The sequence below is a fragment of the Anguilla rostrata genome, chromosome 6 (assembly GCF_018555375.3).
Source record: "Anguilla rostrata isolate EN2019 chromosome 6, ASM1855537v3, whole genome shotgun sequence".
Taxonomy (NCBI): domain Eukaryota; kingdom Metazoa; phylum Chordata; class Actinopteri; order Anguilliformes; family Anguillidae; genus Anguilla; species Anguilla rostrata.
This window is the reverse complement of record NC_057938.1, coordinates 50,207,303-50,219,515: the sequence shown is the minus strand read 5'-3', so window position 1 is coordinate 50,219,515 and position 12,213 is coordinate 50,207,303. Positions and strand designations below refer to the sequence as shown.

General features: G+C 41.0%; 1 protein-coding gene across 1 annotated transcript; it reads right to left on the bottom strand.

The window, feature by feature from the left end:
- Nucleotides 1-173: 173 nt before the first annotated feature.
- Nucleotides 174-11,414, bottom strand: plg (plasminogen). Its single transcript, XM_064340355.1, has 19 exons — nucleotides 11,256-11,414; nucleotides 9,377-9,512; nucleotides 8,830-8,936; nucleotides 7,760-7,874; nucleotides 7,393-7,532; nucleotides 6,907-7,027; nucleotides 6,560-6,678; nucleotides 5,941-6,103; nucleotides 5,182-5,306; nucleotides 4,654-4,810; nucleotides 4,286-4,473; nucleotides 3,846-3,994; nucleotides 3,421-3,514; nucleotides 3,089-3,203; nucleotides 2,795-2,869; nucleotides 2,021-2,161; nucleotides 1,350-1,456; nucleotides 952-1,097; nucleotides 174-524 (listed from the first exon to the last, which is right to left on the bottom strand). Exons 1-19 carry the CDS (start codon nucleotides 11,302-11,304, stop codon nucleotides 360-362), a joined length of 2,412 nt encoding a protein of 803 aa, XP_064196425.1. The 5' UTR covers nucleotides 11,305-11,414; the 3' UTR covers nucleotides 174-359.
- Between the last annotated feature and the right edge of the window lie 799 nt (nucleotides 11,415-12,213).

The window sequence follows — 12,213 nt, the reverse complement described above, 5'->3', positions numbered from 1 at the left end:
ACTCATTAGGTAATTCTGTCTCGTTTGGATAAGTCACTGCTGAACTCTTTAAGTAGCTGAATTAAGATTACAATCATTTTTTGGCCTTAGATAGCACCAACTAATTTTGTATGCTAGACTTTGTATCCTAGATTCTTTGTCACATTCAGAAGAAGAAAAGAAAAGAAACAGAATTTTTCAATGTCAACCCAACAGCGTTGGATCAATTATTTAATTTTATTCAGCAGCTTGAATAGATTAAACCTAAAGGATGTGCAGTATTATGAGGTTCAATGAAGCAGCTTCCAAGGTTTTCCATATGTATTCATAATTTCTTTTATGCATTTTATTCAAAGATCACTGATATGGGATTGACACAGTTATGGATTAATCCTGATCTGTAGATCTATCCAGTCCACAAATTTGGAGACTCTGGTGTACACCCCAGGCTTCATGGCGTTGGCGCAGCCCAGACCCCAGGACGTCACTCCCTGTAAGACGAAGGTGTTGTCCGAATAACACACGAGAGGGCCGCCGCTGTCACCCTGCGGGACAAAGCATCACCAGACATCAGTGTGGGCGCCACCAATGGCAAAGCCCGCAAGTGATAAAAGAAAAACATAGGCGTCACTCGGCTAAACTGTCTAGGGGTATGGAACAGGAAGCAGTAACAATAAGGAGGAAACATTACAGCTCCTCAATTGTTAAAGCATTTCTCTATTTTTATATATATATATATATATATATATATATATAGCCTTCAACATTGGCAAGGGCTATATGCCAAAATGTATTAGTTCTCAACAGAAAATTACTTTTTTTACATTCAGTTCCAAGTGTATACCAAGTGTATTATAAATATAAATATAAATATCATGCGATGGAACGAATTGAGACTGGACAGCGAGAGCGCACATGTCACTGCACGCGTGCGGCTGTAGTGCTGATACGCGGCAGGGGTCTGTGCCTCACCTGGCAGCTGTCTGTGCCGCCCTCGATGTTTCCCGCGCACATCTCGTGATCCTTCACTCTGCCGGCCAGGTACGCGGCGCGGTTGCACACCTTGTTTTCGATGACGGGGAAACCGGTTTCCTTCAGCAAACCCTCTGCCCCAGTGCCTGGGCAAAAAAAAAAGCAACGCACGCTTCTGATGAAATAAATCACTGCTAATTTCAAAAACGGAGAGGCTGCTTTAACAAGTTCAGCTCTGTTACCCAAAATGACCTTTTCTTTTACGGCAATCTTTCGAAAATCATTCAAGACTCTTCATCGTATCGACAACTCATCATCATTTGCTCTGGCATTATATCTAGCAATATGAGACTATAATTGTGATAATATACAATATTTTTATAACTTTATTTAAATACCTTTGGTTTCACCCCATCCAGTCACATGGCACTCTGCTCCACTTGGCACAATGTAGTCCTTCTTAGGCAAGCAGGCAGGCAGCACCATGTCGTTTATGATGGCAGGTCTGAAACGAAGGAAAAAAAGGCACGGGTGGCTTTACCACTTTCAACTTTATCTGTACGAATTCATACATTTTAATGTGTGCCACTTCCTCCTCCGACCCCCCCCCCCACCCCCACCCCCTTCATAAATAAAGCAGTCCTTACAAAGCTTTTACATGTACAGCTGTCAGCAAAAGATAAATTGTTGCATATTTTCTTTTATAGTCTTAGCAAAAATATTTTTATACTGCCATTTATTGTATAATGCTATTTATTGTATTTTATGTTATTTGTTTTTATGGTACTACTTGATTTGACGTTTCTTTGACCAAATTCTTATAAAATAAGCATGGGTGGCATACTGATTTATTGTAATCATGACTGTGCAAATTCATCATTGTTGTATGTAGTTGTATCTTTTCTTGTTTTATGCCCAATTATATATATATATATATATATATATATATTACAATTATATTTGTTTTTATTCATCCTGACTGCACAACCAATCTCCCTCTAGGATAATAAGATTGACTTGACTTTACATATTTATAATGATAAGAAATAAAATAGAAAATTTACTATACCTGTCTAGTTTGAGGAGTGCAATATCAGCTTTGTTGAGTCCCAGGATCAACTTTTGGACATCTCGCACTTGCTTGGTTGTCTCATCAGCTTTCTCTGTGTGGATTCCAAGATACACCTTGTAGGCAGATGGACTACTTGATCTGCCAAAAAAATGTCAAACAGGAGTAGCAGATAAGAGACAATGCACCAGTGTATAATGTAAAACCTCACCATGTACCTTAGATGTATTTTACATACTGTCATATCCCACCAACAAGTACTTTATCTATTTATTGTCAGTTTCAAACAGGTCTCTCTATAGCCACTTTCTTTATATCCCAGTTTGCAACCGCTATCGGAACTTATTTATCCTAACTTCAAAAAAATTAAGCCATGGATGTTCGTGAGCAACTGTGGCAGTGTATTTGAAAAGAGATGTTGCTGTTGAGCACCACAAAATCATAGACCCATGGAGGATATATAAAACTCATCAAATTTCAGCAAAACTGTCTGGATGGAAAGAGAGTACTCTGGGTGAACGAGAACATACCTTCATTTCATTTTTGGGTGAACTACCCCTTTGATGACAACACAAAGATTTTCTGTGTCTTTGAAATAGATTTGTAAAATTAAAATGAGTGATTAACTTGCCCTTGTGGATGACACATTATTACATAAAAAGTTATTTTCCAGGTCACTTGATAGAGGCCATTTTTTTTAACATAATCTGGTTTGATGAGTATTTTTGGATTAGTGCTTATTTTATGATGGGGGCCATTTTAGTTCTCACTCACTTCTCCAGGCAATGCGCAGCAGTCACAACCCACTGTGGCTTGATCAGTGTCCCTCCACAGAAGTGCTGGTGAAACCTGCAACACGGGGTATCCATGGTTACACTGTGAATACGGTACTAACAGCTGTGAAAGCTTAAGACCCCTTTGCTTGCATGTTGTTCACGTTAGACATCAGTTTTCTCCAATATTACCCTGAACAACTTCATCCTCAAAATGAGGGGACCTAGCACAGAGCAAGTATAACCACAATGAGGCTGTGATGGTTGCATCAGGAGAACGGTGTATGGTATGCACCTGGTGCGGAGGCTGATTTGCCAAGGCCAGGAATGGGGTTTGGATTCGCATCCTCCGACGATTCGGCCAAAGCACTTCCGAGGCTTCACCTTGGGCTGTCCACACTCCATACCGGCTGGTTGGGCAAAATACGCATAAGAATGAACAAAATACGGCACAGTCACCGAACAACTGAAATACTGAAAGAGGGCATGTGGAGCTGCGTGTGTCAGACTAAACAAGATTTCTCAGACGGCACACTAATTCATCTGTCCACGCAGATTAATTAGTGTGACTTAATAGCTCATTTATGCTTTTGCATTATTCATAAATCTGTACAAATACGTCCATACAGCAGTCTGGGATTTGGCAGTAGTCCCACTTCTTGTTTGGGTCCGTTGTGTAGCACCACGGTCCGTTCCCATCGCCGTCAGGGTTTCGGCATTGCTGATCGAGAAAAATAAAAACAAAATGCTCTGCCTGGATGACAAAAATACACTTCCACCTATGTTTCACATTCACACGAGGCCCCATTTTCCAATACAGCTGCCTGCTTTTAAATGGACCATTACGTGATTAAAAACATATGATCGAATGTGCGCAAACAGTAACATTATGATATCGTTTGGTTTCGATTTAAAGCATATATGAAAAGAAAGCATCAAAAAAAGAAACTTTTTTTTCTTCGGGGGCACACAATTAAAAATAGAATAGAATAGAATAGAATAGAATGGAGCCCAGTGCAGGACAGAGCCTGCGATGGACCTGCCGGACTCACGTTGGACTCCAGGCCCTTGGACGGGTGTGTCATGGGGGTGAAGCTGCTGTGGTGATGGGGGGTCATGGCACTCCAAGCCTGGCAGGTCACGCCCAGCGCCGTCATGGACGTGGGGCCTCGGTAATCGGCTCCGTTGCCGGTCTTGCAATCTGGAAGGTTCTCTCCTGAGTTAGTGCTGTAGACTGTCCCCATTAATTGAGTCACGGTTTTCACTTGTAGTGTGCAAGACGCAGTGGCGACTAATGAACATTTATGCGTTTTAATAAGCTGCACACGCCTGTCCAGAATATGTTTGTTTTGGAAAATTGTTGGCTCCATAGTCAAATGTAATTCAATTTTAAATTGAAGTATTTTTTACTGCAGTGGAAATCAGTGATCCTATAAATAACTGGTTGTGGCATCACACGGCTTTATTGGTCATTGGAAGCGCATGAATTTGCCTTTGGCATCAGGGGCTGATGAGCCTTGGGTCGGTTTGGGCACGGGGTCGGACTGGACCTCAGGCGCAACGGGCTTCGTCACACACCGGTCCACCTTGCAGTACTCCCACCGGACAGAGGGGTCAGTAGTGTAACACCAAGGAGCGCGGTCGCCGTCAGGGTTCCGGCACAAATTCCTCCTCAGGTCTCTGCGTGTCAGGAAAGAGGGTGGAGCCTATTAACCAGGGAATGTCACTCCCTCGCAATAGAGGAAACACTCGGTCTGAAAATAATATCTCAGTCCAGTTCCTGTTTCCTGTTTTGTTTTTTGTTTTTTTTTTTGGGGGGGGGGGGGGGGGGGTTTGCGGTTAGCTCTGTGTTTGCCTTACGCGTCTGGGAAGTTCTTCGGGGTCTTTTGGTGACTGTGTGGCACCATGGAGCTCCAGGCCTGGCACTTTTTCCCGCTGACGGTCTCCGTCGTGAGGCCACGGTAAGACTGGCCATTGTCCTCATAGCAGTCCACCATTGGACCACTGACGGGCTCGTCTGCGGAAACAAACAGGAAGTCTCAACTTTTACCTAGAGCCGAAGTCTTTACTGTCCTGAACACAGTGTGAAAATGTAGTTCATAAAAGCCATTTCTATTACTTCACCTGTATGTAATGAATGTGCTTATTTATTTATTTTATTTTATTAGCTTTATTTTGTTCACCAGCCTGCAATGGATAATTTTTGAGATAAACACACTTTTGGGAAATCTCCCATTCTTCTATTTCGGTGGCCTAAGCCTGTTGTGCCTTGAACTGCAACCAAGTTGTACTAAATGGTGTGTAATTGTCCAATTGAAGGAAGACTCGATGTGGATCGACCGCAGTTGCCCTGATCTCCCAGGCGCTACGCTAGTCGGGGAAGCTTACCCGGCCCAGGTTCATTTCCACAGGTTGGCACCTTGCAGTACTCCCATCGAGTGCCGGAGTCTGTCGTGTAGCACCAAGGCATCCTCTCGTTGTCAGGATTTCTACAGTAATTCAATGTGAGCCCCCTGGAAAAGAAGATGTGTTGCCGTGGATGTCGTACAAATTATCAGTGTCCCTGGCAAAACTGCATGCCATTGGGATCCCTGAACAGGGGTTCTAAAAACTCAGCCTTGGGGGACCCCTTGTGTCTGGAGGTTGTCGTTCTAACCACAGTTGTAACCCCTGAGCATTTAACAAGATGACTTAGTCCCTGAAACCACATTATGTCAGAAATAGCTTTGCATGCCACAATGAGATATCCAATATTCACAAATCAAGACTTTGATATAGTTATAGCTGTACAAAATTAGTAGGGTCCCTAAGAGTGTGAACGTATAGCTGGTCACTGAAACTAAAAAAAAGAACTATATGAAAGGATTTACACACATTTTCAACACTTTCGATTAAGAGACCTAAAAGCCAGCATATACAGTATAGGGGTCCACAGGACTGAGTTTGAGAATCCCTGTCCCTTTGATGAAAATGTAATTAAAGCATATGAGCTCACATTTACACATATTTAATATATAAACATATTCACTTGTAAAATGTGAGAAGCAGAACATGCCGTGCCATGGACGACGCAAGACTCATTCCCGTCTGGTGTAGGCGGAGTAAGACATTTACACAGCGCATAAACGCCCACGTGGTGCTACTCACTTGCACGGGTAGTTCTCTGGAGTCCTGGAATGTTTGTGCGGCTCCTGCGATGCCCAGACCTGGCAGGTTTTCCCCGTCTCCGTCACAGCGACAATGCCCCGGTAGGCACTGCCGTCCCCGGTGGCGCAGGTCAGCTCCTCCACAATCGTGGGAGGTTCAGAGGCTAAAGGTCAAGGGGTCAAAGAGTGAAGCTCCTGAGGAGTGGTACCACAGATATGACAATGCCAGATAGCTATGTCCGTATTCTTAGCATTGTAAGAACTGGCTCCCTTCTGTTGAAGCCGAAACATTCCGAATTCTAAGCCTTGCCCAGATACAATACCGGAAGCTCCTAATACTCACCAAAGATTCCGGCCGTAGAGACAAACTGAACATTTTGAAAACTTTGTTGTTCGCATTAGTTTTTTATCTGGTCGCAAGTTATTTTTAACTAAATTACTCCAGTAAAAAAGTCAGCAGAATGTTGATACCCAACGAGTACATAATGCAAAATAAATTCTGAGCATTTTGACAAACATTAAGGTGGTTTGCCAAATATGTGAGCAACGCCATAGATGTGACCAGCATGCTATAGATCTCAAGCTTGCTGTTAAGGGGGTGAAAAGGTGGTAGAACTGACCACAGCGGGGAATGGAGCAAAAGTCCCAACGCTTGGTGGGACTGGTGGTGAAACACCATGGCCTGGGCTCTCCGTCCGGATTCCTGCAGAAGTTCTCCTCCAGGTACTTGTCAGGGAGGCTGGTGTGTGTATGTGTGTGTGTGTGTGTGTGTGTGTGTGTGAGAGGGAGAGAAAGAGACAGAATTTGAATATATAAAACAGAAATAGAAAAAATGACTTAAAACACAATGACTAAACTCTCTTTCTTTCCTCCCTTAGTTCAAAAAAATATGTGAACCTGAAAGTGCAACAATATTTTTGTAGATTGAAGATTTACATTCCAGATTGGAGGAAGCCATGATACTCACACTTGAGGGAGGTAACCGTGAGTGTGTGGTTTTTGGGAGTCCCAGCGCTGGCAGGTGAAGCCGCTCTCTGTTTTGGAGACTTTGCCTCTGTAGTCCTCTCCACTGCAGTGTATGCATTCCTCTGTGGAGCATTCAGAGCTAGTTTAGCAGGGGACAGTTTTCTAAAACACATAAACAATCTCTGCTGCCAAGTCATTGATGCAAGTCTCATCCCAATTTAAAAGACACGCAGATGGGTAAACTGTGAAGCCTCAAAGATATCTGAGTCTGATTCTAATCTTGACCCAATAGGAGAGAATGTTTTTTGGAATGTTTTTTTCAAAATTTTAAGTCAGAAAATTGCCGGCTGGCCGCAAGCATGCCGCTAGCAGCCACTGTTTTTGTGCTAACTCTGTGTTCATCAGCCTTCTTTGCTTGGAGAGAGTGACTGACTGGCTTTGTTCTGCTCAGATGTTTGATGGCTCCGTTGATGAGAAGTGGCCATACCGCTGCAGTCAGGGATGCCGCAGTTTTCCCATCTTGTGGTTAAATCGGTTGTGTAACACCAGGGCCCCGAGCTGTCCCCATCAGGGTTCCGGCAGAAGTTGGACTCCAGACCGGCGGAGGGGTGCGTTTCCGCCGTGAATCTGCAAGCCAGGGTCGCAAAACAGCGAGATGAGAGTCACCTTAAGGTCACTCTCCAATCATTAAGGCTCATGACAATGCAAAAAAAAGTATTTTTCAGTTTCTTTTTTGCATATGTATTATTATAAAATACACAATACACACAACCCTTTAAGGCTGGAGAGACAGAGAGAGAGAGAGAGAGAGAGAGAGAACTGCACTGAGGAATATAAATTAATAGAATGTGTACTTGGGTTTATGTGGGAAGGTGGACCCCCATTCCTGGCAAATCTTCCCTGTCTGTGTTTTGGATTTTATCCCTCTGTAGTCCGTTCCAGTGCCATCCTTGCACTCACGTAAAAATTCTGATTGGAAAAAAACAGTAAGTATTTCAAGAGGAGGTTGTGGGGTGAGGGAGAACACAGCAAAATGCCACTTTACGCTTCCCAACAGCAGAAATTCAAGAAGTCTTTGAATACTTTTACAAACATGGTATAATTTTGAGAGAAAGCTAGACCCATTGAAAAAAATAACCTTTGAGATTTTTTTTGCTAATGCAAATGTTGAGTTGTTTATTTAACCTGTTTCACCTCTTCAGTTTGTTTACTGACATGCGCTGGACATCAAACTGTCAATTTTATGTGGGTTAAATATTATCCAGAAGCCCAGCAGAGTTAGGGGAAAGCGGGTTACATTTAACATCCATCCATAAAAACAAAAACAATACCATTAAATAACTGCTTTTTGAGTCAAATTAAGATAAATCTATCAATATATATTTCCTTATTATAATGCTTTTTTACTCAAGTTATATTTTGTATACATATGAATCCCTTGATAAAGTAACCATTAAATTGATAAATTGATGGATTAAAATGGATGTTTAGATCTGATGTTATGCTTAAGCCACATCTAAATAGATGTGGTATAAACCCATCACGCAGCATATATCATCATATTTCATTATTTGTAGGTCAATGCTGGTCAATTTCTGCATGTAAAATGATAAAATCACTTCCACTGTAATAAAGTTATGGTTTATGGTACATAAAATCCTTAAAAACAACACCAATTTTAGGTTACTTACATATTTATCCTGCATTTCGACAACAGGCCTAAACAGGAAGTGAATTTCAGTGGTTTTTGAGTCAGAGGGTGGCCCTATATATGCTCAAGCATTATAGTGCCGGTCTCTCTTATCTGTGATGGATAGTCACACAGAAAAGCACATATTTGTCTGTTACACAAGGCAAAGTACTCCGCTGAGCACACCGGGTCATTTCTTACAGAGCCCGTCCCATCCACTTTGTGTCGACTCACCCTTCTTTTCGTACAAGACCGTGCCCATCCTCCTCAACATTGTCTCTGTTTTCGAGTTTGCTGACGTAGTCACACATTCTTGATCCTTCTCAGTATATACAAAAGACCTGTGAAAGAGTAAGAAAGTGGTCCCTTAAAAAAATGATGTGCCTTCACACCTGCCCTGTAGTTTTTGATACTGTTGACACATACTGGATACTCCTTTTACACTTCTTATATTATTGTTGAAAAGATGGTGATATATCCTGGTTTTTTTAAATTTAAAAAATGCAGTGCTGAATTACAAATTCCTATGATCAATTACTTAACTCGGACAACCTTCACGGGTTACAGAATATCCTAAGAACTCCATCTTCAGAAACTGCAGTGGTTGTGCTGAGATAACCATACATAGCACTTGGCTTTGACTAATCTCCTACCAGTTGAAGAAGGGAAATCCTCTGATGTGCATTTAGAATTATTAGCATACTGTACATTACAATTGCAATAATGAAGGCACTAATCATGATGTAACAGTGAAATCCATTAGAAATAATGTTTTGCATACCTGCAGGTGAAAGTTAATTCCTTGTCGCAATAGGCAGCGCATTGAAGAACTGTGGCTTCTGTATATTTTTTATTAGTGAGAGGCAAGATCCATGCCCCTTCTGTCTTGGTGTATTCGTCTAATGCATCTGCAAACACTAGAAATTGCACAAGCACGCATACACACAATAGGTTATTCAAAGTATCAATGGGTTATTCAAAGAAGTAGTATGAGTTACTGCTCTCAACTTACAAAAGAGCGCAAACAATGAAATCCCATAGACCGGTGTTTCTTAAACTATGGGTCCGAACCCAAAGTGGGGCATGGAAGCGTATGAGGTAGGTCCCAGAATGAGTCTGTAGTCCACTAGGCCATGCTGGTATGTATATTCGACAGGACATTGAAAGGTACAAAATTACTTATTTGGGTCCTGATATTTATAAGTTTAAGAACCAGTGCAATAGACCATGCAATGCACTTCCTGGGAAAAGGCACCAAAAAGCCCGTCCACTGAGAGAATTTATCTGTGGCAAAATCTTACTGCATATGTTACATTGCTAGCAAAATATGTTGGTGCCCATTTGTATCTTAAGAATAGGAAGAAAATAAACTAATGAATAATGAAATTCTTGGTCTTCAGCACTATTTAAACAGACCCCCCCCCCCCCCCCGACCTAAATAAGTGTTTAAATCCATACCCATGGCTGCTTGTGTAATTACATACATTACAGCATGGCTGCACACTAGCCAATGGTCTTGTTCCAGTTTAATCCCCCGCACATTGCCTCACCGCTTGGTGCAGTATTGCAAGAAACACCACGATATTGTCAACAAGGCAAGGGTGCATGGGTCATTGCTCCAGTGCAGTGTCTATGCAGGAGTACACACAGTTTAATGTGGTCTCTCAAATAGTCAACTTTAATGCAATTTGAACTCTTCCTGAAAACAAAACACAAAAATGCATCTAGACAAAAACTGAAAGGAACGCAACTTTCTGAGTAGATACCCAGTTGGATGTGAACTATACTACGATGGGAACATTCTAGCGTATTTTTATCATTTCAGAAGAGTGCTCAGGGCTCAGTTCAGGGCTCAGAAAAACAGACCATACATGCCACATACATTTACTGGCCCTATGCCTTGAAGATCACCCTCTAACCATTACCTTTGGTGGTATGTGCCAATAAGGTTTTCAGAATGTAAGTATTAAAGGCAACATTTATTGAACATTGTTCACAAAATTTCCTAACTAAATTAACAGGAGTCTCTAACTCTTTTTTGACTGAAATGGCAAAACTGATAACATTGTAAGGCTATTATTGCCATGTTCATTCAGATGAAAATAATGGTCAAGGGACAAGCAGGAAATGGAATAAATGTATGTGCTGGGAATGTCTACCTAACATTCTGGAATGTTCTGGGCAGGAATTTGTTTTAGATGGGTAGGTGGGTACAAACCCAAGTGAGTTTGTTCCCAGTATCCATACATATTACTGTATTCATTCGGGTAACCAGGAATTTAAGGAAACATATTCAGTGATTACAAGCAATGTTCTGAAATATTTTGCATTTAGATCATTTCAGTTGAGCTGCAAAGATAAAGTTGTCATTGAACTACGACTCAAGAATGTCCCCTACAAATCAATATATTTAATTTAACAAAACAAAGAAATACAAACAAAATAACTTTATCATAATAATATTCTTTAAAATGTTATTAATGTACACTGTATAATGGGAAATACGATACGCATATTGCGTAATCAACAGGACACACATTAAAAAAGAAAACCATCTTAATGAACACATTTCATTGACTTGACAAAATCCCGAGTATTATCAAGCCCTCTTTGTCACTAGTTAGGGTAATTAGATTTGCTAATGGCCAAAATATGCTTACCTGCAGAGAAGAGGCTGCAGAGTAGGAGAGCTGCACTGTAGGGTCTCATGATGTAGCACTGACGGGCAGTGCATACAGCCCAGCTACTGTGTTATGGGCTTTTGTTAGTCAAGACAGTAAGGCAAATAGCTAGATGGACACCAATCATCAGTCAATCATTGTCCTAACAAGGACAGAACGCAGAGGTCAAACTTTGTTTATAAATGCCCTTTGACCCCCCCCCCCCCAAAAAAAAAAAACTCGATTTTTAGGGATTTAGGGATTTGTCGGCTAATTGGTGTAGTTCATCACCCCCCCCCCCCACACACACACACACACATACAACACACACATACACACATACAAACCCACGCGCACACACACAGCTAAAGCTAATTCCTGTAAAAGAATTACTCTGTTAAGCAAATAAAAGGAATATTTAAGATTTCTAATTGTAAGCGGTTAAAAGACTGACGTACAATTTACTTGAAAAAAATTGTTTGTTCGGTGCCTCAAGTCAACACTGAACGTTTAATATTTAACAAAAAAAGACCAGTATCTTCTTTGCTAACACAGCAACATTTACAAAGCATTTACAAGAATTTACATAACAGGCTGATCTTTAGTTTTTTTAAATTTATAATATATATATATATAAAAGTAAAAAAATGTGTGCTGAAATCATCTCAATTATTTCGTATGTTACCTTAACTAGAAATATTTAGCACAGCGAAATACTTAAATATTTAAGTGTTACCTAAATAGAACTAGTAGAAACAATGATTTCAGGCAAATTATAGACCAGTCAAAGATCTGGAAAGTTTGCATCCCTTTACAGGCTGGGAAACACTGGAAACATTCTGAGAACTCCCTTGCAACATTTTTCGGAAAAATGTTCCTAACATTCCTATCACAATTAGACCTATTCTAATCTACTAGCCTAAAAACAATAATATATTACAATCAAACTTTAAGACAA